This window comes from Ciona robusta, chromosome 14, assembly GCF_009617815.1.
Source record: "Ciona robusta chromosome 14, ASM961781v2".
In the NCBI taxonomy this organism is placed as follows: Eukaryota; Metazoa; Chordata; class Ascidiacea; order Phlebobranchia; family Cionidae; genus Ciona; species Ciona robusta.
The window spans coordinates 1,055,332-1,079,842 of record NC_143248.1 but is presented as its reverse complement, the minus strand read 5'-3'; the positions used below and the strand labels follow the sequence as shown (position 1 = coordinate 1,079,842).

The 24,511-nt window shown below is 35.9% G+C and overlaps 4 protein-coding genes and 4 non-coding genes across 10 annotated transcripts; 5 read left to right on the top strand and 3 right to left on the bottom strand.

The window, feature by feature from the left end:
- Positions 1–221: 221 nt before the first annotated feature.
- Positions 222–6,424, top strand: LOC149724740 (electron transfer flavoprotein-ubiquinone oxidoreductase, mitochondrial-like). Its single transcript, XM_089892058.1, has 12 exons — positions 222–578; positions 827–979; positions 1,249–1,407; positions 1,679–1,770; positions 2,208–2,312; positions 2,705–2,854; positions 3,198–3,341; positions 3,654–3,837; positions 4,203–4,331; positions 4,716–4,898; positions 5,380–5,601; positions 5,997–6,424. Exons 1-12 carry the CDS (start codon positions 425–427, stop codon positions 6,164–6,166), a joined length of 1,845 nt encoding a protein of 614 aa, XP_089748184.1. The 5' UTR covers positions 222–424; the 3' UTR covers positions 6,167–6,424.
- A 260-nt stretch (positions 6,425–6,684) lies between these two features.
- Positions 6,685–13,982, top strand: LOC149724739 (kelch-like protein 6). The gene is made up of 12 exons (XM_089892043.1): positions 6,685–7,805; positions 8,159–8,283; positions 9,208–9,323; positions 9,539–9,704; positions 10,258–10,416; positions 10,795–10,956; positions 11,256–11,429; positions 11,684–11,932; positions 12,142–12,305; positions 12,739–12,868; positions 13,120–13,338; positions 13,621–13,982. Exons 1-12 carry the CDS (start codon positions 7,154–7,156, stop codon positions 13,789–13,791), a joined length of 2,487 nt encoding a protein of 828 aa, XP_089748169.1. The 5' UTR covers positions 6,685–7,153; the 3' UTR covers positions 13,792–13,982.
- Positions 13,983–14,031: 49 nt separating this feature from the next.
- Trnat-cgu (transfer RNA threonine (anticodon CGU)) lies at positions 14,032–14,103 on the bottom strand. Its single transcript has one exon. It is a non-coding gene; the product is annotated as a tRNA-Thr (tRNA).
- A 13-nt stretch (positions 14,104–14,116) lies between these two features.
- On the bottom strand, positions 14,117–14,188 carry Trnat-cgu (transfer RNA threonine (anticodon CGU)). The gene has a single exon. It is a non-coding gene; the product is annotated as a tRNA-Thr (tRNA).
- A 223-nt stretch (positions 14,189–14,411) lies between these two features.
- Positions 14,412–14,483, top strand: Trnat-cgu (transfer RNA threonine (anticodon CGU)). Its single transcript has one exon. It is a non-coding gene; the product is annotated as a tRNA-Thr (tRNA).
- Positions 14,484–14,496: 13 nt separating this feature from the next.
- On the top strand, positions 14,497–14,568 carry Trnat-cgu (transfer RNA threonine (anticodon CGU)). Its single transcript has one exon. It is a non-coding gene; the product is annotated as a tRNA-Thr (tRNA).
- Positions 14,569–14,793: 225 nt separating this feature from the next.
- On the top strand, positions 14,794–18,114 carry LOC149724734 (CCR4-NOT transcription complex subunit 7-like). The gene is made up of 6 exons (XM_089892110.1): positions 14,794–14,995; positions 15,686–15,879; positions 16,191–16,352; positions 16,768–16,912; positions 17,401–17,511; positions 17,886–18,114. Exons 1-6 carry the CDS (start codon positions 14,888–14,890, stop codon positions 18,000–18,002), a joined length of 837 nt encoding a protein of 278 aa, XP_089748236.1. The 5' UTR covers positions 14,794–14,887; the 3' UTR covers positions 18,003–18,114.
- Positions 18,115–18,410: 296 nt separating this feature from the next.
- LOC149724733 (uncharacterized) lies at positions 18,411–24,002 on the bottom strand. Of its 3 annotated transcripts, none has more exons than XM_089892045.1 (17): positions 23,823–24,002; positions 23,432–23,590; positions 22,999–23,070; positions 22,588–22,816; positions 22,350–22,534; positions 22,136–22,210; positions 21,728–21,916; positions 21,470–21,541; positions 21,229–21,405; positions 20,845–20,916; positions 20,448–20,630; positions 20,146–20,214; positions 19,889–20,083; positions 19,417–19,488; positions 19,081–19,272; positions 18,953–19,024; positions 18,411–18,897 (listed from the first exon to the last, which is right to left on the bottom strand). In XM_089892045.1, the coding sequence occupies exons 1-17, from the start codon at positions 23,844–23,846 to the stop codon at positions 18,574–18,576; spliced, it is 2,361 nt and encodes a 786-aa protein (XP_089748171.1). In that variant the 5' UTR covers positions 23,847–24,002; the 3' UTR covers positions 18,411–18,573. The 3 variants fall into 3 exon arrangements, with proteins under 3 accessions (XP_089748171.1, XP_089748172.1, XP_089748173.1); XM_089892046.1 differs by lacking the exon at positions 23,823–24,002 and adding an exon at positions 23,634–23,809 and having other exon boundaries at positions 23,432–23,559; XM_089892047.1 differs by lacking the exon at positions 19,889–20,083.
- Between the last annotated feature and the right edge of the window lie 509 nt (positions 24,003–24,511).

Here is a 24,511-nt window from a genome sequence, read left to right as displayed (position 1 = left end):
CGTAAATGCGAGATGTGCGTAATAACGTTAATGCGAAAACTCCCACCCTTTTAGTATGTGCCCTGTTATCGTAAATAAGATGTATAATCCCTATTCTCAATACAATACAACCACCATTTTCGTGCCATTGTTGGGACCGTGTACTTTTTAACTAAGATAATGTGGAAAAATGGGGATAACCCGTTTCTATTTTGTAAGTGATAACGAGTGTAGTAATACAGTATGGACTTTGCCCCCTAAAGTTTGAAAGTTCGTACTTGTATAATTTGCGGTAATTCTTATTTACTGATGTCATTCATACGGTGAAGGCTTGAACATACTTTTGTTGAATTAGTTTTGAATTAAACGTTTGACCTTTGCAGAGGTTACTTTCGTAATAACTCAATTCTGTTGTCAATAATTTGGGATTGGTTTCAGTTTTACAATGAAGGTAATGCACGCATATCGCTGTGCAAAAAGTTTGCTGGTATGCCAGAGGATCGCACAGCAATCGGTGTACAAATATTCTAGCTCTACACAGCCAAAGATTACGACCCATTATAGCGTGATACCGCGAGAAAATGACGACAGATGGAAAGGTATGGCCTATATATTGAACCGTGAACAATTTTATGTTTTTTGGGTATGTTTTGCTTTAACTGTAAAAACAACTCCTGTTTGTATGAGATTTAACTATAAGACATAAAAATTTAAATCTTTTAATCGATAAAATGACCTAAAATTTATAGATCTTTTTAGATAAAACTACCTAATCTTAATTTCTGAGGAAAATAGCAAAAATTGAAAAAAATAGAAAGTTTTGATTCTACATAGCTTGTTTTTGTAGACACGGAAATGGAGAGATTTTCCGATGAGGCCGATGTAATTATTGTGGGTGGTGGACCTGCTGGATTGTCATGTGCGATTAAAATAAAACAACTTGCCAAAGAAAAGGGGAAAGATATAAGAGTCTGCTTGTTCGAAAAAGCACAGGAAATAGGTTTGGCGTTTCGAATGTTTTTTTGCAATTAATGTAACATGTAAATCGTGCACTGATAATGAATTTACAATCATAATATAAACTAGTAAAAAAATGTAAAAATTTGGAAGATCAGGATTGTCTTAGACTTTAGACCATATGCCATTATATTACCTGTTAATTAATGCACTATCACCAATTTGCTTGTTACAATGTGTACTGTGACTATTCGCATAGAGCATCAACCTATTCCAAGGCATCAACCTATGGTCATGAAAATATATCAATAGGAATGCACACTCTGTCCGGAGCTTGCTTAGAACCTCGTGCTCTGAAGGAATTATTCCCTGACTGGAAAGAAAGAGGGGCACCTCTACATACACCTGTTAAACATGATAGATTTGCAATTCTGACAAAGAACTGGAGAATTCCAATTCCAATATTAAAAGGTACATTTTTTGAATTAAAATGTGAATCTATACATGAATAGGTCAGTGTTTAACTTAAAAATAAGCTTTTTCTTGTAAAGTCAAAATTTGTACAAGTGTTTAGTTCAAGCAGATAGATTACCAAGTGTTTGTCCAAATACAGTGTTTTGTGCAATGTGTATTTGGAACTATACACAAACTGCTTTCAGTTATTTGGTGTGGTACTAACAGTGGGAGTGATTATACATACAAATTCCAACTTCCAATGTTAAAATCACATTTATTTTTCCAGGGTTCCCAATGCACAATGATGGCAACTATGTTGTAAGGTTGGGGAATGTTGTGAAATGGCTTGGTGAACAGGCTGAGGAATTAGAAGTAGAGGTAACTTATTAATCTGAAAAACCTTGGCAACTGATAACATTAAACCAATAGTGGTCATTAAAAACTTTTGGGTTTTTATTGTGTATTTTTAAAGATTAAGAACTTTGTATACATATCTTTTGTTTTCTACGCTGCCGTTTTACTGAAATAATGTATAGTTTGTGTCTAAATATGAAAAAATATATTTGTATATATATAAAAGTTTGGCAATTTTATTAGACCAATGGTGAATTTTTAAAAAACTTGTTTTTATTGTGTATTTTTAAGTTCAAGCAATAATAAAAACTTTATATATATATATATATATTATGGGAATTACCATTTTATAGGAACTAACTTATAGTTATAAAAGATTTGTTCTTTACAATGTCTTGAAACAGATCTTGTAATATAAGTTTAAGTCAATGATAAAATAAACAAGGTCCATATATCTTTAGATATATCCTGGCTTTGCATGCACTGAGATCTTGTACCATGATGATGGGAGTGTGAAAGGAATTGCTACCAATGATGTTGGGATTCATAAAGATGGATCACCAAAGGTAAGAATATGTTAATAACTAAATAAATATTTAAAAAAAACACAAAACATAATTGAATCTTAAATGTGCAATCAGTCAATTAGAGGTTTAACTAAATGATGAAATGTGATATAGTTAATCACTAAAAGTAAGAATATGTCACTACAATAAATAAACATGTGTTGGTGATGTTTGAATCTGGTGCTCTGTAAACATAACAGACAAAAGTCAAGTCCAAACAAATGTATAATAAAAGCCAGGCTAGCTTTTTTATTTTTGTTTTGAAAGGGTGGTCTCAACCCCAAAGCCCCCCCCCCCCACTGCATACAAAATGACCCATTGTTAAACTACCAGTGAAAAAAGTTAGTATCATTATTTTTACATAGGTTTTATAACTGTTTATATTTCTGCAGGACAACTTTGAGAGGGGAATGGAATTCCATGCCAAGGTCACAATATTTTCCGAGGGTTGCCACGGTGCTCTAGCCAAGCAGTTGTACCTGAACCAAGACTTTAATCTAAGGGAAAATTGTGACCCTCAAGCATATGGAATTGGAATAAAGGTTCGGATTAGTTTTCTTCAAATAAATTGTTTTATTTCATAGAAATCTGCGCTTTTAAAGATTCTAAATCTGATGGGCCAAATCAATTTAAAAATTCTTTACAATGTGAATGTATTAATCCATTACAATAAAACTAATGCTGCTACAAAATAACTATTACCAAAGTTACATACGCAGTAACTCATAAACAGGCACAATGTGTATAAAACAGAACACTCGTGTTATAACGACTGATGTTTTTCTATCACTTGAGGATAAATAAGTAACATTCATTCATTCATTCATTCATTTATACAAGCTACTTTAATTTCTATTATATTTCTTAATATTGTTCTTTCTCCAGGAGGTATGGTCAGTAGATAAGTCAAAATGGAAACCAGGTACAGTAGACCACACCATAGGATGGCCATTGGACCGTAACACATACGGTGGGTCTTTCCTTTATCATCTGGATGAAGGGGAACCTCTTGTGGCTGTTGGGTTTGTGGTAAGTTTAGTAGGGTTGTGTTGTGTTGTGTTTCTTTTTAAGAATTTTCATTAGTACCTGAAATGAATGAGACAAAAACCAAGTCCAACCAATTGTTGGAGGTATATTTCGCCTTAATGGAATTGTCAGTCTCTGCGTCAGAATAAATTGATTTTAGTCTGTTATATTTTGACACACCAGATCCTTAATTTATTTCTTCACACAAGAATTGTTCATCTCTATGAGCACCAGATCAGTATCTGTTTGATTTCACTCATAAAAAAAATGTATAAAAAAACCAAAAATGATAATTTTTTATTTTTTTATTTTTAGACTGCCCTTGACTATTCAAACCCGTATCTGAACCCATTCCGAGAATTTCAGCGCTTCAAGCATCATCCATCAGTACGGGGGGTATTTGAAGGGGGTACAAGGATAGCTTATGGGGCACGTGCATTAAATGAAGGAGGGCTTCAGAATATTCCGAAACTTGCTTTTCCTGGTGGTTGCCTAATAGGTGAGATATTTTGTAACATCTAGTTAGCGTTGGGTGCATAAATGTAATGTTTTTATAGTTTGCACCAAACCTGGCGGGATATTGCCAAAATGCCATTCTACATATCATTAGTCTACTTTAGCTCTGTTTGTTTAGATACGTGACAGCAAAGTAAAACTTGTTTTAGGCTGACTGTGGTGCTAAAACATACAATGCCAAACTCACCCCTGTAATAAAAGGGGGGACATCGTATATGTCACCCTAGGCACCTATAATGTTGCACCTATGCCTGGGTATTGGTGGTTTCGGTTCTAGCTGTTATTTCTGTGAATATGTATTTACTGTAAAATTTTTCATTATTTTTTACCAATTTCCCTTTAAATCAGGTTGCAGTCCTGGTTTTATGAATGGGCCAAAGATAAAAGGAACGCATACAGCTATGAAGAGTGGTATTGTTGCAGGGGAAGCTGTGTTTAATGCTCTCACTGATGATGAACGAACAAACGAAACACAAGGTTTGGATTCGGCGTTGGTTTTATAAGTTTAATCATGGTCTGATGTGTGTTTGATGTGTTTGTCTGTAATGGCTTTTGTATTAAATGAAAACATCGCATGGCGGCAACGACAGTCATTATACCAAGGATGTTCTGTTTCATACACCTCATGCCAGCTTATGAATTACTACAGAATACTTCCTGATAATAAATGTGCTTTTGTTGGGGGTGTGCCAGTGGCCATAAGGATTTTATGGAATGACGCTTTAACTTACATTCCTGGTAACTTGTATGTAGCCACGAATTGTATTTAATTTGACCCCCTGTTATAAAGACTGCCATTGTCACCAATTCTACAATATATACGTTTCTTTTATTCATTCACCAAGCAAGACACAATCTCAGGCCTTTATGTTCCTGAGTACGAAGAGATGCTCAAAAAATCTTGGCTGTGGAAAGAATTAAAGAGTGTTCGTAACGTTCGTTTATCGTTTGATACTTTTCTTGGATGGTATGGGGGGTTATTGTATACTGGTTTGTTCTATGTACTTGGGAGGGGAAAGGAACCATGGACCTTTAAAACTAAAGGTAGGAAAAGTTACCATGTGCCTACTACGTATGCTTTAGTACAGTGAGTTAAAGTATGTATAAAATGAACCTATTTTATAACTTATATAAAAAAATATATATAAATATGCCTAACTTAGTAGACATGAGATGTAGGAATACACCATGTGTATCTGGTGTATATGAAGAGACCCATGTTATAGCTCGAAAGTGAGCATGAGGTGTATGAATACATAATGTGTGTCTGGTGTATAAAAGGACACCTATGTTATAACTCGACAGTGAGCATGAGGTGTATGAATACATAATGTGTGTCTGGTGTATAAGAAGACACCCATGTTATAACTTGACAGTGAGTATGAGGTGTATGAAGTATGAACACACCATGCCATGTGTGTCTGGTCTGGTGTTTAATAAGACACCCATGTTATAACTCAATATCAATCATAATATGCATTCTACTGTAATATATATATCTTTCAAAACAACCATTTAAACACAGGACCGGACTACAAGCACCTATTACCAGCAAGTGAATGCAAACAGATAGAATACCCGAAACCTGACAACAAAATATCGTTTGATCTTCTTTCATCAATTGCACTCAGTGGTACAAACCATGAACATGACCAGCCAGCTCATCTCACGCTTAAAAACGATGACATTCCAGTCATGAGGAATCTTGCTGTGTTTGATGGACCTGAACAACGCTTCTGCCCCGCAGGTTAGTAGGTTTAATTATTGTTTTTGTGTCTGTAGGCGATAGATGTAACTTGTTTTATATTCTCGCGTGGTGAAGCAATGATATTCGTCATAACGCGAGTGTTTGGTTTCATACACCACTTGCTCACGTGTATTCTTTTTTGGGCCAATGTAGGAATATATTATAGTATGTTGGGGTAAGATGGACCGTGTTTACATTCGCTTTTATTGTCCTATTTGTTAGTAAACAAAAAAATAATTACGGATTTCTATAACGGTATCCTCATGGTTCTAAAAGAGCGTTGTTTTCTTTTTCAAAACACGATCAGAAAGTTGAGTTTAGCTGCCAACAGTATCCCATCTTACCCCACACTGCTATATTACGTATTCCAGGAATAATTCCTTTTCCCGCCACAGGTGTATACGAGTACGTACCATTGGAAGGCGGTCAAGACGGCGAAATGCGGTTGCAAATAAATGCACAAAACTGTGTCCACTGTAAAACATGCGACATTAAGGACCCGAGCCAAAATATTAACTGGGTTTGTCCAGAGGGTGGCGGTGGCCCCGCTTATAATGGAATGTGATACCTCTGTTTCTATATATTAACGCGATATGCAAGTTTAGAGTTTATTTATACGCCAAGTTCATACTACTCAACATAATGGGAAAAACTGCGAGTGGCGCAGAGTTGATTGTTTATGAAAAATTCCGTGTGTTTAAAGACATAATACAGGTATTTATGTTTTTTTTTGTGTTTCCTCAATTAAATATGAACATTACATTTAATGTGATATAACAACCGTCGTTTTGCAACCACGCGAGGATAAAGCAAGTTACATTCATTCATACATTTCATGTAGCGTGAGCAATATACATAACATGCTACGGAAAATGATATGTTCACCTAAACTAGGTTAATAAATCAATTAGGAATGTTAGTTAGTCACTAATGATACGGCCAGGCATCAGTAGTTGTATGGATAGTTTGTATAATGGTAGACATATGTATAAGTCGTTTACAGGGCTACATATTGCAATCGTACACAGTTGCATTGAAAACATCCGACAAGCAATACAGTGCAGTTTTATATAAAAATAAGTATAGTACTGTAGACAGCTAGTGTTGTGTTACGTATAGGAAATGCCGATATCCGGCTTTGCCAGTGTACAGTGCAGGGGAATTGCAAACCAGCAGTGAGTCAGTGACTTGTGGTGTGAATGCAGCGAACAGAGCGGGTATTTCCTTGTTAGTTTACTTGGTATTTAAGTTAGGGTAGTTATACATGAGTTGTAGATTGTATAGTGGATAGGGGAAGATAGGACATGTTTTCATTCTACTTTCTCGTCCCATTTGTAGTAAACAAAGAACATTCAAAGAATTACGAAGTCGTATCTTCACAACTCTCATAGACCGTTGTTAATTGTTTAAAACACGATAAGGTTATTTAAATATTATGTGCTAAAGGTGTCCCATCTCCCCCCATCCTACTATATTCAAAACTGTATTTTGAAAGCAGTGCTTCGAATTATGTGAGTTTAGAAACTGTTAATGCTGCGTTGTGTGTATTAAAATGGCGGCGTATTCGAACCACGGTTCTATGAGCGAACCAAACTCACCGAACGAAGAATTCAACCACAGCAACCTTAGACGAAAACTGTCTAAAGAAGAAGTAGTTCGAAAGAAATATACAGTCTTAAAAAAACTTACGCGGAAAAAGAAACCCACAAGTTTGCCTGTGGATATTAATAACCCTGAGAGCCCGAGTTCGAACGAACACTCCCCACTGGAATGGAATGAAAGCCCTGATTCCACAGATGCTGCTGCAGCGTCTTTAGCAACTGCGTTACCGTCCCTGCAACTAGCCAGCACGCAGAAAGACGAGTTGCAAACCAAGTTGTATTCGGACGAATCGTTTAGCTCAAGTTCCCAAAATTCTGCAGTCAGTTCTTCTTCTTGTGAGAAAGTTGATAATCTCATATATTCCAACATAACACGTGAAACAAAAGAACACTGTCCTAAAATAAGCGACCAAGAACCAGAGAATATTTCGCGCGAGCACAGTAGCCCGGAAGCACCCTGCGTGTTTGTCGAAATGAAAGATCTCTTTCAGCGGCCTCTCCTCGCAAAGAAAAGTCAGTGCAAATTAAAATGTTGTTGCGATTCTGATGATAGTAAAGAAACAACGAAGCAAGAAAACGGTTCGAACACAAAAGACAACAAAGGTATGTAATCATGTTAATCGTTCTTTCTATTTATAGTAGGTTTGGAGGAAGATTGGACACCTCTTCATTCTAGTGTCCCATCTCCCCCTACCCTACTGTATAGCATAGTGATGAGCTTTATTCGTTTTATAACCATGAAAAAGTATTGCATGTAAAAGAATGAATCTATATTAAGGCTGTATAGAAATCGTGTTTAACGTAGCCAATGTCACTTGATTATATTTGTTGTTTATCAAATATTTAAAAAGCTTTAACGATCTTTCGTATTTTCTTAATTTTAAGAAATGCTTCGTTGTATTTTTTTCTATAAATAAACTTTCAGCGGGGGACGTGTTAACATTGTTTATTGTTAGGTTGTGAAACTGCTGGTCCAGTTCTTCAACCTCCGGATGTTCCTCACAATAACAATACAGAGGGAAGTAACGGGGAGAGTTCACTTTACAAATATTTTGACCCATGCTATCCTACTGTTATACAGGTAATGTGGGAATGAATGATACTTGCTTTATCCTCGCGTGGCCGGAAAACGGCAGTTGTTATAACACGGGTATTTTGTTTCATACACCTCGTACCAGCTTACGAGTTACAATGTATAGTAGGGTGGGGAAAGATGGGACACTTTTAGCAAATAATATCCAAATATCCTGATCGTGTTTTAAACAGTTAACAACGGTGCATGGGAGTTGTGAACATACAGTTTCATAATTCTTTGAATTTTTTTGCTTACTACCAAATTGGAAGAGGAAATAGAATGAATAGGTGTCCCATCTTCCCCACCCCACTATACATTACTTTGAGGGTGATTTTTTAAGTTTTGTATGTATGGTGGATAATTTGGACAGATACGTTCAGATTACAGTTAAAGAAAATAAACCCACACAAAATTAACCATAGTTTAATGGGTTCGTCGTCGTGTAAAGTTGTTTTAGTGGATGACTCAATCCCAGAGGATACGGGTTCGAGGCTCGATGCTGATACTACTGTGGGCGTATGTGTGATTGTGCAAGATGCGGCAATTGTCATACTCATTGGTTCTGCATGAGTAGTCTAAATCGTCAGCCATGCAATAATAAATACATCATCTACAAAATGACATTTGTGTCGCGGGTACGAGGTGTATGAAACAGAACATCCGTATTAAAACGACTGTGGTTGTCCCTACATAGCAAGGATAAATACCTACATATACGTGGTAACTCGTAAACGGTCAATCTTTCGTTAAGCTAAAAGGCACATATCAAATTAGATGTGTTTTTAAATTCCGTTTATTCTTGCTTTCCCAAATATACTTAATGTAAAACCGCTTAGCCCATACCCGCTTTATCACATATACGTGGGTATACATATTTGGATATAAGGTATACATATTTGATCCATATTTTCATACATTAATGTTACACAGGACTCCATTCGAGAGATGGCACAGGATTCGCGGTTTACTGACGTCATAATAGAAGTAGAAGGACACAGCTTTCGTTGTCATCGTATTATTTTAGCAGCTAGTAGCCAATACTTCAGGTACGAAATATAAGTAACCATGTATGTAACTTATTTATCCTTGCATGGAAGGACAACGACAATCGTTATAACACGGGTGTTCTGTTTTATACACTTCGTGCCTGCTTATACGTGTTACAGCGAACGTAACTTTGTGGGTGATTATATTTTACTTTTTTTGCATTGTTGACTATGGTTTACGTTATTAAACTTTCAACAACTCTTAAACTACACAGGGCGATGTTCTGCGCAAGTTATCGAGAAAGAGACCAATCCAGTGTTGAAATCAAAGGGGTCACCATTGATGTTATGAAAGTATTGATCAGATACGCTTACACCTCGTACCTTGAAATAAACACCGAAAACGCTCAGACTGTATTAGAGGCTGCAAGTCTTTTACAGGTAAAGTGCAATACTCTGCTTTATTTTTTAGTTCCATTTATGACATACCACTATTTTTTATTTATCTCTTGGAAAATTAAAGAAAACGAAAGTTTGTTCCTCTGACATAAACCGCCGTAGGATTTCACCCATATATAGAATATATAATTCTTTCTTTACGGGATTGCGTCCACAAACTTATAGGTATACATGATGTGTATAGCCCGAACTGTGTAATATTTGCAAATATAACATGTTATGGTTTCTTGCAAACTTGTTTTATAGACATTAGCTTTGTTGTTATTACTAATACAACAAAAACAAGAGTTAAACTGTTTAATCTTCCCTAATTAAACATGTGTTATTATATTTATAATATTAACTTAATTTGACTTATCGATTACGGTAGACTGGTAGGGGATGGAGAAAAATTGTGGTCGCTACACCTAAACAACGAGCTCTTTATGTTTAATTATTTCAAAGTTTAACTTCTAATGGAAACAGAAGTAGGATATATGCGTAAAGAATTATAAGATAACGTATAGTCCTAAAACATATAATATCTTTTCTACAGTTCACCCGAGTTATGGAAGCTTGTGCAAACTACTTCGCATCACAACTTTCCATAGAAAACGCACCAGGCATCATGGAACTTGCACAGAGACATAGTCTCACTGAGTTACAGCAGCTCGCTACTCTGGAATGCGTCACACATTTTAGCAATCTGCGCAGTGTAAGTTGTTCTAGCATAAATGTGGTAACAAAAACAATCAATCAAGCTACATAAATGGCAACTCGTATTTGGGCACGAGGTGTATGAAAGAAAAACACCCGTGTTATAACGACTATCGTTTCCCTACCACTCGAGGATAAATTAGTTACATACAAAGTAACATACATACCTAATCGGTAACTCGTAAGCAGACATGTGGTGTATGAAACAGAACACCCGTGTTATAATGACTGCTTTGCTAATGCTTCGCTAAACCCATACTAAAGCAAGTTATATTCAACTTCGTTTTAGAAGTGCATTTTCAATAAAAACCGTAAACTCTCAAGTCTGTTAACTTGTATGTGGTAATGTATATCTGATTAGTTTTTATTCTTACAGAGCTCAGATTACTTGTGCATGTCTTCCCAACTGTTCGAAGTCATACTAAGTAGAGACGATCTCAATGTTGCAAATGAAGAAGACGTGTTCGAAGCTGTAATGTTTTGGTGTCAACATGACACAGGGAAAAGAAAGTCGGAATTGCCAAACCTTCTGCGCCACGTAGGCTGGAATATTTTCGTATATAGTAGGGTTGGGGAATATGTGACACCTTTAGCACATGGTATCTAAATATCCTGATCATGTTTTTAACAATTAACATCGGTCTATGAAAGTCGTGAGGTTACAGTCTATAATTTTATGAATTTTCTTTGTTTACTACCAAATGGGACGAGAAAGTAGAATGATAAGGTGTCCCATCTTCCCCCACCCTACCACATGATGCAAAAATGTAAGATTATAGAAAAATGTAAAAAATGTCAAAGTTTTGTTTTCAGTTAAAAACGCTTGGAAATTTTCAGGTAAAACTACCCCTGATTAATCAGAACTACTTCGTACGTCATGTTGAAACAAACGAGTTGATTCGTTGCAATGAGGAAGTCTATGATATGATGATGGAAGCACGCAGATACCACACTATTGGTGGTGTAACTGATAGAAAAGTAATACCAAGGCACAACACTACGTTGCACCAGGTATGTATTGAATGTTTGTAAAGGGGGAGAGTGTTGTATGTAACTTGAATATAACGACGGTCGTTATAACAGCACGGGTGTTTTGTTACATACACCTCGTGTCAGCTTCCGAGGTACCAATTAGGGATGTATGTTACTTTGTATGTTGTTTTTTTAACTTTTTTTGTGTATAGTTCATAATTTGAACAATCCACTAGTGACCACTGGATTGAACATGAAACATCTAAAAAAATGAAACATCTAAAAACTTTCAGGTTTTTGTAACCGTTGGTGGATGCAACAACCGTGACAGCTTCATCGACGAAGTTTGCGTTCTCGATTTCCAACATAAAACCCGGGCAAGTTTGTGCCAGCTGCCTAACACTAAGTATATGGTGCAAGCCGGTGATGGTGTGGTTTTAGACGTTGGGTTAGAAGGTGGCGAAAAAGCTAAATGGGCGGAGTTTGCTTGCACGGCGTGGAGAAATAACTTGGTCATATCTGGCGGAAAGGAAACAAAAAAGGTGACATTTGTATTACAAAGTAACGTCTGCATTTTTGACTTTTGTTTTTTTTAAATGGAACTATGCATTCTGTTCTGTATAGTTGCCGTTAGGTGTCTGGCCCAAAGGACACATGCGCCCACAATGGTAGCAGCGTCTAGCTTCGAACGTATACATTTAAACACCTAAATTTGACCAATGAACTGAATTAAAACACAAATTTTATATAGGAAACGTGGATGTACATTATGTCGCTTCGAAGGTGGGTTCAAATGGCTTCACTCAATACTGGGCGATGGCGCCACCGTATGGTTGTCTGTATGGGTGATATCTATGTTGTCGGTGGATATGATGGCTTACTGAGGGTTGACAACCTTGAGAAATACGACGAGAGGTAATGTTCGAATGGCCACTATAGACAGCTTGTGCGAGGTCGAAAGGTTATTGAATTTTAATTAAAAAACGGCGCTGTGGAACAGCTAAGTGGTTATCGTGGTTGGTTTAACCTAGAGTTCAAGGGGTCGTCGCTGTTACCATTGTAGGCGTGTGTTTCTTGGGCAATACATTAAACGTCAATTGCTCTAACCGATTGGTCTCTTATGGTTTGTGTAAATTGTCAGACATATACAATACAGATGAATAAATCTAAATAACCCCCTCCCCCCCCAAAAAAAAAAATATTTACGTTGTAAGTGTATATATGGTACCTCGTAAGCTGGCACGAGCTGTATGAACAGAACACCTGTGTTATAACGACTGTCTTGTCCCGTCACGCGAAGGTAAAACAAGTTACATTCATTCAAAATTGACAGAGTTACTTTCTATAGGGAAAACCTATGGATTGAGCGACGAAATATGCGAGAGGCGGTGAGTTCAGCAGCAGTTTGTGAAAGCGAGGATCGCATTTACGTCGTGGGTGGTGGACCAAGTGTTCGGATATCAACTGAAAAAGTGCAGGTATGCTACATGAATACAATACATAATATAGTATAGGGTGGGGGGAGGTGAGACACCTTTTCATTCACTTTAAAGTGTGATTTAATGTGTATGGGTGAAATCGTACGGTATAAAGGCATGGCGGAGATTTATGCCAGAGTTAAACTATTACTCAAAAAGTGAAAGTTACTCTATGTTATGATTTGTTTGTGAACTTGAAAAAATATTGTTGATTTGCAACGGAAACTGTTATAAAACAGCAAACTTTTTAGGTGTATGATCCGAACACCGATGATTGGAGACTTAGTACCCCAATGCCCGATGCTGCAAAATGCTTGAGCTCAATTGCATTACGAGGGAAGATATACGTGGTAGGTGGAACGCTGAGGTATATCTTATGCTTTGACACAAGAGAAGAAATCTGGTCCAAGATTGGAGAAGACCTATCATGCGCACGGGCAAGCTGTGGTGTGACGTTGTGCAATGATAAAGTAAGTTTAACTAATAAGTGTCTGGCGCCTTGACATAGTGGCTAGTGGTGTGTGAAATAGAACACCCGTGTTATAACAAAGGTGGTTGCCACGCGAGGATAAATAAGTTACATACATGGTAACTCGTTAGCTGGTACGAGGTGTACGAAACAAAACATCCGTGTTATAAAGACTGTCGTTGCCCTGCCATGCAAGGGGGAAATAAGTTATTGGTTCATTCTTTTACTCATTCGCTTATATAGAATAGAAACATATGATTTCTAATTTTTATACATTTTGTAGATCTTTATCGTTGGGGGTCGGGACGAAAGCGGGAAGGCGCTTGTTAGTGTGAGCTACTTAGACCCTGAGACACACAAGCTTCGATTGGAATGTAACATGCCCACACCTATATCTCATCATGGCTGTGTTACATTACAGAAACTTGATAAACTACGTTCAAAGACGGTCTAATTTTTGCCATTTACAGATACATTTTACTTTTATATTCAGTTAATTTGGAAGTATTTTACAGCATTCTATTTTTTATGTCATATAGAAATCTAGATCAAGATTAGAGTTAAATTTAAAACATGCGCTTTTTAAACGTTGTGTCGCAGTATACAGTGTTAGTTATTCAATACAACATATCATTTTGTCGGTTGCCTTAAGGGTGTTAAAATGTTGCGAATATTTTTTTGATTTAGTAAAACCTGCCTCCAGTGAGGATTGAACTCACGACCCCTGGTTTACGAGACCAGTGCTCTACCACTGAGCTATAGAGCCTGGTGGTTGATGCTGCCTTCAGTGAGGATTGAACTCACGACCCCTGGTTTACGAGACCAGTGCTCTACCACTGAGCTATAAAGGCATATGAGACATGTTGAGCTTGACGCTTTTGATGAAACAGGGAAATAAAAGTTAATCACCCACAAAGTAACATACATGTAACTCGTTAGCTGGCACGAGGTGTATGAACACCCGTGTTATATAAGAACTGTCGTTTTCCAGGTACGCGAGGATAAAGTAAGTTACATTCATTTATTCATTGGTTCATTCATTTGGTCGTTAACCATGCGTTGCTGCACCCACCAGCCTCCATAGCTCAGTGGTAGAGCACTGGTCTCGTAAACCAGGGGTCGTGAGTTCAATCCTCACTGAAGGCAGCATCACCCACCAGCCTCTATAGCTCAGTGGTAGAGCACTGGTCTCGTAAACCAGGGGTCGTGAGTTCAATCCTCACTGGAGGCAGTCTAATTTCTCACAATATGTAACGAAAACTGTCAGTCGATTCAAACACCCACGGTGCAAATCCAGATAGTAACGCGTATTTTGTACATTGGAGTCTTTTATGTCAGTAGTGCAAAATTTAGTTCGTAGTAGATAAAACAAAGTACTTCCTTGTTCTTTTTTACTCTGCGCTTTTATTGTAATTTAATTTGGCAACACTTTTTTCGTAAAAGTTATATTTTTGTCAAAATGACTGCTTGGTGCTTGAGTATATTCTCGGCGAGATTGTATTGGTTTTTACAGCGTAATCGACCAAGCTGTTGTTGCTTGGTTATGTGTTATGCCTGGACAAACTGAAGACCCGATTGTAGAAGTGTGGGCAAACAATGTGGAAAGCGTTTTTAAAGCGATCAGGAAGACTGTGAAGCAATACAACTATGTTGCGATGGTGAGTTTTACGATGTATGTTTATGAATAACAATCAAAACTTTAGACCCATTAATACTTATAATTATTGTGAAATACCAAAATAAGCTTCTGTAATAGCCTTACCAGCTAAAATTTCTGGACACTAGTGAAAAATCCTCTGATAAATAGCAGAATAGGCTGTTGGAAAGTGTTCGAGGTTGGTATACTTTAGCAGTTAGGGGATTAGTGGTTATAGGGGTTAGTAGTTAGGGGTTAGTGGTTAGCAAATAAGGTGGGGGGATGTTTCACTGACACCAATTTCTGTAGTTCGCCATTGTTTAGAATTGGTTATCCTAATATTTCTTGAATATTGATCGATATATTAGCTTTCTATGTGTTGAAAGCCACACAGTAATGTGGGGTTGCAGCAGCAACATTCTTGGTCAAAATAGACACTTCTACGATTTATAAAATTGCCAGAAAAATGAAATTTCTGTGTATAGGCTTGAATTTCGTTTTTAAACTGACTACAATAAAAAATATGTTTGTTTAATAGAAAAATGGTAAAAATTATTTTAATATTGTTACAACTTCAACAATAAATTATTAAGTGGTAACATGGTTATTTTATTTTAACAGATTCTTAGGTCAGACTTAAGTTTACTAAATTTGTAAAATATCAGTATGGTTTTAGTTTACTGATATATTTCACTTACCCTAATTTTTTTAGGACACAGAATTCCCCGGGGTGGTGGCACGCCCTATTGGAGAATTTCGAACCAACTCCGATTATCAATATCAGCTTCTGCGCTGTAATGTAGATATGTTAAAAATTATTCAACTTGGTTTAACATTTATGGATGAAAATGGTGAAACACCACCAGATGTATCTACTTGGCAGTTCAACTTTAAGTTTAACTTGACGTAAGTAAAATAGTAGGGTGGGAGAAGACGGGACACCTTTCGCACATAATTTCCAAATCTTAAAATTTTAAATATTTAACAACATGCATGAAAGTTGTGAACTTGTGGGGATACAGTTTTATAAATTTATAAATGTTCTTTGTTTTCTACCAAGTGGGGCAAGAAAATAGAAGCCATCTTTCCCTACCCTACTTCCATAGTTTTTAAAAGTTTATTGTGATATTTGGTTAACTTTAGGTGCCTAACATGGGTATGTTATGTATGCAGTGAAATATATTTTTTCCACTTATCCTGTTTCTTACTTCCCATAGTGAAGATATGTACGCTCAAGACTCAATTGATTTGCTCAACAATTCTGGAATTCAGTTTAAACAACATGAAACGGATGGAATTGAACCTTTGTATTTTGCTGAGTTGTTGATGTCATCTGGTGTTGTATTAATGGAAAATGTTAAATGGGTTTCTTTCCACAGGTATTGAGTTATAAATGTTATTGTTTTATAAACTCGTATTTAGTTTTTATAATAGTTTTGTATGCAAAAAAAGTTTGCACTGTTCTGTAATAATGTGTATTTGGTCAGTCAGCTTCTTCTCATACCTTCACCTTTAACCTTTAAAACATTTCTATATATATATATATATATATGTATATATTCTTTTGTTTTCTGTTAATTATTCCAGTTTTTTAAACTTTTTTAACTGCAAACAGACACTGCTATTTGGCATTATTAAATAATTACTCACAAAATGCCTTGATAAAAATATTAAAAGTGTTGACATTGATAAATAATAAAGCTACTACATTTAATACCCTAATTACTATCTATTATAAGTTATAGAAATTATTTTGGTATATATATATAATATATATATTTAATTGTTTTTTAGTGGTTACGACTTTGGATACTTGTTAAAGATATTAACAAACAATAATCTGCCAATGGATGAATCTTTATTTTTTGAATTACTACAAATGTTTTTCCCAACGATTTATGATATAAAATACATCATGAAAAGTTGCAAAAATTTAAAGGTAAATTTTACATGTTTCATTTAATATTGTAGAGTGCATGTCAGTTCAGTTTACTTTTAATACACCATGTACAATATTTTTATTAAGATAAGTAATATATATATGTACATTTTGAGAATCAATACTTATTTAGTATCACAAATAATTACATGGGATAACCTTTTTTTATGTATATATATAATACAAAAGTTGTAATTGCAACCCCAACACTTGGGCCCCTCACTTTGTGTAAACATCAGATTAGTTTTCTATTTTAAAGGTTGCTTTTAATTTTTTACCTAACAGTACAGTGGTTAGGATCTTCCTGTAACCCAAAGGTAATGGCTTCAACGCTCGTTGCTGCTTTTATTATAGATGTAGGTGTCCTTGGTCAAGACACTTAAAAATTACTCCAACCCAGTGGCCACTAATGGGTTGAAGCAATTGTTGGCCATACATACGTAGAAGTAAAATTTAATAAAATAATAGATTCTTTGTCATTTATGCAGGGAGGGTTGCAAGAAGTTTCCGAACAATTGGAAGTGGAAAGAGTTGGAACTCAACATCAAGCTGGGAGCGACAGCCTGCTTACTGGGATGACATTTTTTAAGATGAGAGAGGTTGGGGCAGTTAGTCTATTTCATTATCACTGTTTATAATTAGAAAACAAAATAATATTGTTGCGTTATTAAATATCCCTTCTGTTAGTTAGTGTATTTCATATCATTATTTAAATAGACAAGTAACGGAACGAATTTTGTTTTAAGTTCTATTGATAACTAATAATGTTTTTGCGGTATTATATCTCCTTGTAATCTGATCTTCATTACTGTATTCCAAGAGATAAATAAATTTTAAATTTAACAAATCAAACGGTGCCAGAGTTGTACCTTGTAACTATGTATATACAAATCTTTTTTATCTTATTATATTTTCCAACCCTTATTTCGGAACGTGCCCAATAATTACAGCCGTGCTCTCTTGTATTTTACAGAAGTACTTTGACAACGAAATGAATATTCCGAAATTTTGTGGCCATTTATATGGACTTGGAAGTTCCTACATACAGAATGGGAATCCATACAGTGCTGAAGAATACAACAAGAATTAAATTTGAAAATTTCGATTGTTAGATTAAAATGCATTTACTTTAACTTTTCTTTTATAGTTTTTGGCAAGTGTTTTAAATACAATACTAATAAACGCAAAAAATGTATAAAAAAGATTTGTGTGTATTAATAAATAAATGATAAATAAAATTTACTTATCTTTGCGTCGCAGGGCAATGACAGTCGTTATGTTTTGTTTCATATACCTTATGCTTGCTTACAAGTTACCACTTATGTAACTTTGTGGGGAGTTGTTTTTTTTGTATGACTTACAATTTCAATAAACAAGCCATTAGTGACCACTGGGTTGAAGCAATCGCTGTTAAGTGTCTTACCCAAGTACACATATGCCCACAATGGTAGCAACGGCGAGCCTTGAACCTGTTCTGACTTTGTAAGAAGCAAACAAACAAACTGAAGCAGATTTTATTTCAATGTGAGTATAATATCAAACTTTGAAGAATAACCTAATCACATGCAGTGAATTGCAAGCTAGTTTTACACTTGTTTTATACACAGTTTATGGCAAATCAATTGTTATTTTTATCTGCAACATCAGCTTGCCTACTGGCCCTACTCCAATCCCAAACCTTTAAGATATGCTACTGATGCAAGGTTATTCATTGAAACATTAATGGTAACATTCATAAGACCAGTTAGTGCTCCAAGTTGTGTTCCCAATGCTTTGAACCATCCACCTGTTTCCTCTTCTGGTTGTGAGGTGTTGCCAACAACTTCTTTAAACTCTTTTTCCAAAACCACTTTACAACTTTCAATACAAGATTCCCTAATCTGTTCATATCGAATTGCTTTTTCAACTTCGGCTGTAAGCAATTCTTTGAACCGACAGTGTGCTACCAACAATGCTTTTAAACTTATGTATCGTTTTCTTGTAGCCTGTATAAGAAAATCCATTTTACTGATAGGAACCATTAAACCGTCACCACCTTACCCCTCCCATCATAGTTAAGTAATCCACTGCCAGTTTTTCATAAAACTGATTGAGTTTCTGCTTGATCTTTATCTGTGCCATGAAAATTGATATTAAATACAAAAATAACCATTTGCAATTAAAATTACTTCAATTCTTCTGTTGTTTGCTTTAGCTTGTTTAAACAATTTTTCAACCTCTGCTTTCAATATCACCATTTGCTCAGTGAATTCTTCCAATGGTGGCCCAGAATAAGTTTGAAAAGTACTCAGTGCCATCTTCATTCCTTTCTCATGCATTTTCTCCAGGACTTCTTGGTCCACGTACTTATTTTGCAATGTCTGTAAATTCGATTTGAAAAAAACAATAAAGTCAAACAAATAAAGTTAAACAAATACTATTTGAAAAAACCACAAAGTTACGCAATTAAAGATAAACAAGTAACATTTGAAGAAACCATAAAGTTACCCAATTGAAGAACCTACTGCAAAATTGTTCTTAAAGTATTCCTTGGCGAGGTAAAGTCTTTTTTGAAAGAATCTTTGGGTCGCTTGAGCCTGTTGGTGTAAACAATAAATTAAAAATAAAACTCAATAAACCTATGTTGGCCATATTAAAAATGAATGAATGTAATATAACTTATTTTACCCTTGCGGGGCCAAAAACATACAAGTCGTTATTACAGAAACGTTCTGTTTCATATGCCTCGTGCCAGCTTATGCCATATATGTTACTGTGTAGGTGATGATTTTTTGGATTTTTGTATGGCTTATAATTTGAACAACCCATTAGTGACCACTGGGTTGGAGCAATTGCCGTTAAGCGTCTTGCCCAAAGACACATACGCCCACAATGGTAGCAGCGAGGAGCCTTGAACCCATCAACTCTGGGTTAGAGGCAGGCCCGCTAATCACTTTGCCACAGCGCCGGACAGCATTATCACTTATTTTTAGCTACCTTTCGCATACTATTTTTTCGAAGAAGCGCTTGTAATTCATACTGGCTAAATGACTTGACGTGTTCTCTGCATTTCTGAATGAACCAAGTCTCTTTTCCAGCACACGAATTCTCCACAATACCTCTGGCTGCTTTCTCAGCAATTTTATGACCTGATTGTATTTCTTCTTCGAGTACATACGTATCACGGCTTGCCTTGAGGTGTTGTGTTTATTTATTAAAAACTATATTGTATATACAGATATATGATGTCCCACCTGTGAAGCTTTTCTGTATTCTTCTTTAGCTTTATTGATGATCGGCAATACTTCTTTTTCTATGATTTTCTGTGGCATGAATGAATGTAAATTGCTTTATCCTCGCCTGGCTGGAATGACTGGCGCTATAACACGGGTGTTCTGTTTCATACACCTCATGCCAGCTTACGAGTTATCAAGTATGTAACTTTGTGGATGATCATTTTTCTATAAGTATGGCTGATAATTTGGACAACCCATCAGCTACCACAGGGTTGGATAAATATATAATAGCTGAATTTGATTGTAAGTAAATTTATAACCTCGTTCTGCGTCCGAAGCCGAATAAAATGGTTATTCGCTTCATGTTCGAGTTGACGTCTTTTTTCAGATTTCTTTTTTGTATTCCTGCATTCTTCATTCTCGTCAAGTTCCTTCATCATCTCAGTGAAAGCTGTGTCGTGAACTTTATTTAAATTGTCAATGTAGATCTTACCATCCACCGCCTGTTTAGACATATTGTATAATTGTTGAGTTTCAAAAACTAGAATCCTTACTCCTGTCTATGGAACATTTATTCAGAAATAAAGTAAAATACCTCCCAAAAAAAGCACCCACAAATTAACATACTTGGTAAGTCTTACTCTAGCACAAAGTAACATTCATTCATACATTCATAATTGTTAAACTGAGTTACATAAACTTGAATCTCATCCTTACCTTGTCCATGGCTTGAATGTAGTTTTCCCTCAACCTTGTAATGATTGGTTCTAATACATTCTCATCTTCTTCCTTTTGTAAATAAATGGATAACTTATTTATCCGTGCATTGTGGCGGTCAAAGACAGTCGCATAACATTTTGTTTAATTAAATGTATGGCTGACAATTTGGACAACCTATTAGTGACCACTGGGTTGGAGCAATTGCCGCTACAGACATCTACACCCACAATGGCAGCAGTGTCCAACCTTGAACCCATATCTTAGCAGTGTTAAAAACAGTTTTTTTCGTGACTGGTCCACATTTGGTTTAAAGTATAAATTACATTGTATTTATGTTAAATTTATAGTTGTTTAATTATAATATTTCAATGCTTTTGTCACCTCCAATTTTTTTCTTTGTTGTTCATACTCTTCGAATATTAAATCAAGTTCACGATCTAGTGGGGATATATGTTGTTTCACTAAATGGCTTTCGTATTCTCCTGTTAGTTCATGAAACTTGCTCACAGCTTTTCTTCTTATTGTGCCCAAGGTCTCTTCACTTTTGTATCTATCACACTTATAATGATAAAACTAAGGGGTAATCAAAATGTAAAGAAAGTGATTTCAAAATTACACTAACCTTTTCGAGTTGGTTTTTGTAGAATGAAGAAACAATTTCTATTTTCTCACGAATAAGTTGCATTCTTCCTTCCTATATAAACAAATAGTTTAACATTTGTAATTCCTAGTCAGTGCTGCCAACCAACTTTTTTGTCTGTTACATTTTCTTAGCACCAGATCCTTACTGTATTTCTTTACACAAAAATCGTTTAACTCTATGAGCACCAGATCAGGGCCAGATTCGCAGAATTCATTAAAAGTTATAAGTTTTACCAACCTTTGTTTTTTCATTCTTAGAAATTGCTTTCCAATACGCAATGCGCATATTCCTCTCCATTTTATCCTTGTTGGCTTTACTTTCTTCTTTATCTAATATGTCACGCTTCCTGTAAGCATTTGAAGCCTTTACCAATTGATCCTCATGCATTTCCTCCAGTTTGTCGCTGAAAATGTAGACACTGCCTACCTGGTTATGAAAGAAAAAGTTTAAAATTACATAATTCCTGAAAAAAGTTTGACTCTGTAGCTTAATAATAAAACTCTTTGATTTCGCTAACGAAGATTTAAAAATATTTTAATTGAAAAGACAGGGTATAGAGACAAAACAACAATTGTTAAAACACGCTTACAGTTAAAAACATATTTACATCTAGTAAAAAAGACCTAGCAGTTTATCCAACAATACCTGCTGATCCATAAAGTCCTCGTGTTCGCTTTCTAATTGCCGGATAAACTGAATGAACTGAGCTTTTAAGTTAGCCTGAAAAATGGAGGTTCAGTACAGTTTTTGCTGTGTAATACCCTTACATAATACATATGTTGTGTAATACATGTGTAATACGCCTACATAATACTAAGTAACACACTTCAATAGTTTAACAGAGTTGTGACTAAAATACCTGAAGCATGGAAACCACTTTTGGAACTTCACCACTGCTGAGTATTTTTGCATATTCAATTGCCTGATCGATGAGACCTTCGCCAGTAATTGTGATACCATCTAACTTTTTAACAATCAAACTTTCTTGATTAAACAAGTACTTTGCCAAATTATAAACTTCATCCAAAAACTCTTCATCTATATCTGTGGAATTTTTATCATTTATCGTCAAATAGCTTATAGTAAAAATGCATTACCTGAAAGCTCGATGTTATTATTAATTGCTGTTTTACGCCTCGCAACGTTCTTTCCTGGGTGTGGCATTAGTGTGCATCCAATATCAGAGAAGCTGTTGCTCATGTTTTGACGAACTGATACATTTTCTTGCAAATGTTCTTCCATAACTGTAGCTAAGTATTCATCCCCTCCTGCTTGTCCGAATTCATAGTCAGCCATTTCCCAGTTTCGCAGCAAAAACATAAGTCCCTGCCATGAAAATCAATGTAACTTCTATATCCTCACATAGTGGGCAACGGCAGTGGTTAAAACACTGATGTTCTGTTTCATACACCTCATGCCAACTTACAAGTTACCACCTATGTTCCTTTGCAATGTTAGAATGAGTCCTAATATCTATAGTTGCATTTATTTGCACCATTGGTTCCTACCTGAAACGGGCATGTTGAGGCATTGGCATGTTGTTTCTGTTCCACAGCATACCTCGCATAGTTTGTAAATATCTATAGGGAGTATATGATTCAGGTTAAAGTAGTATATTGTCTCAACATCATCTCAATAGTAAAGTGGGGTAAAACGGGACGGCTAACCACATACCTAATATTTCCCATATCCAAGTATATCACGGCCTTTGAGTGATATGGCAAATTGGTACTATCATTCTTTTATTAATTGAAAACAATTTAATATATTAAAACACATAAGGACTAATTTAACGATTCACACAACAGGTGTAATTTTACAAATCCGGGTCCCTTTACCTTTATTCCCGTCTTCCCTATATGTAGGCTACTTGCGTTTGGAATAAGCCATACTTTATAACTGCCAAGCGTCTTAACCAGCACCTTATCACTTAAATCATACCTCCAAATACTGGAGATGGTCCTCCTGAATATGACCCGAAAGGTTGTAGATTTGCATCGAACTGAGTAGAGTGCTCATGGCAAATATGGCTGAACATCCTTTTCCGGTTGTTTTGTGATCAAACATACCTTGAGTGTCCATGAAAAATACAGCAACTCGCTAAGAGTTGCATGAATGAATGAATGTAGGGAATGTCACTTACTTTATCCTCGCGTGGCCGGAAAACGACAGTCGTTATATCACGGATGTTCTGTTTCATACACCTCGCGCCAGCTTACGAGTTACCAAGTATGTTACTATGTGAGTGATTATTTTTTGTAGATTATTTTATACAACGTACGGTCAGTTGCTATGATTTTTAACAGCGAAAATAAACAAATATGGGTAGCACCTTTCCACTCTTGTCTTTAACCATTATCGGCTTGTTTGTGATCTCGATCCCAACTGTCGTCCGTTCGACTCCGCCTCTCCAGTTAAAAATATTTCGGATTTGTGCTTTTTTGTCTTTGTAGACGTCGCTGGACTATAACGTAATGATGCAAAACGGTTACGTTCTGGGAACTAGGTCTACATACACCCTTTAGCGCCTTACCTGGCCTTCCATTAAGTAGTGTAATAGTAAGTTTAGCATGAATGACTTTCCTTTACGAAACGGCCCCGCAATGCTAATGATAGCAAGCGGAGTGCTTCGTACTTGATCGAATATTCCTTCAAACACGTCAAACTTTAATTTGAATTCCTCGCCTTTATTTTGCATTTCCAAAATGGATACCGCGTGAATATCTGCAGTATGTGTATATCATATAATAGGGTTGGGGTAAGATGAGACACCTCTAACACATAGTAGGGTGGGGGGAGATGGGACATCTTTAGTATATAGTAGGATTGGGAAAGATGGGACTCCTATCCATTCTATTTTCTCGTCTCATTTGGTACTAAACACGGAACACTTAAAAGAATTATAAAACCGTATTCCACGACTCCAATAGACCGTTGTTAATTGTTTAAAACACAATCAGGATATCTGGATACTATGTGCTATAAAGGTGTCCCATATTTCCTCACCCTACTATATATCAT

Excerpts from the sequence above, each read along its gene's own strand:
- LOC149724740 (XM_089892058.1), top strand. The coding sequence starts at position 425 with ATGAAGGTAATGCACGCATATCGCTGTGCAAAAAGTTTGCTGGTATGC. Across the intron at positions 2,313-2,704 it reads ATAAAGATGGATCACCAAAG|GACAACTTTGAGAGGGGAAT; the intron begins GTAAGAATATGT and ends ATATTTCTGCAG. Across the intron at positions 3,342-3,653 it reads TTGTGGCTGTTGGGTTTGTG|ACTGCCCTTGACTATTCAAA; the intron begins GTAAGTTTAGTA and ends TTTTATTTTTAG.
- LOC149724739 (XM_089892043.1), top strand. The coding sequence starts at position 7,154 with ATGGCGGCGTATTCGAACCACGGTTCTATGAGCGAACCAAACTCACCG. Across the intron at positions 12,869-13,119 it reads TATCAACTGAAAAAGTGCAG|GTGTATGATCCGAACACCGA; the intron begins GTATGCTACATG and ends CAAACTTTTTAG. Across the intron at positions 13,339-13,620 it reads TGACGTTGTGCAATGATAAA|ATCTTTATCGTTGGGGGTCG; the intron begins GTAAGTTTAACT and ends TACATTTTGTAG.
- LOC149724734 (XM_089892110.1), top strand. The coding sequence starts at position 14,888 with ATGCCTGGACAAACTGAAGACCCGATTGTAGAAGTGTGGGCAAACAAT. Across the intron at positions 14,996-15,685 it reads AATACAACTATGTTGCGATG|GACACAGAATTCCCCGGGGT; the intron begins GTGAGTTTTACG and ends TAATTTTTTTAG. Across the intron at positions 16,353-16,767 it reads AAATGGGTTTCTTTCCACAG|TGGTTACGACTTTGGATACT; the intron begins GTATTGAGTTAT and ends ATTGTTTTTTAG.
- LOC149724733 (XM_089892045.1), bottom strand. The coding sequence starts at position 23,846 with ATGGTTAAAGACAAGAGTGGAAAG. Across the intron at positions 21,917-22,135 it reads AGGACTTTATGGATCAGCAG|GTAGGCAGTGTCTACATTTT; the intron begins GTATTGTTGGAT and ends TTTCATAACCAG. Across the intron at positions 19,273-19,416 it reads ACTTTAAGAACAATTTTGCA|ACATTGCAAAATAAGTACGT; the intron begins GTAGGTTCTTCA and ends TCGAATTTACAG.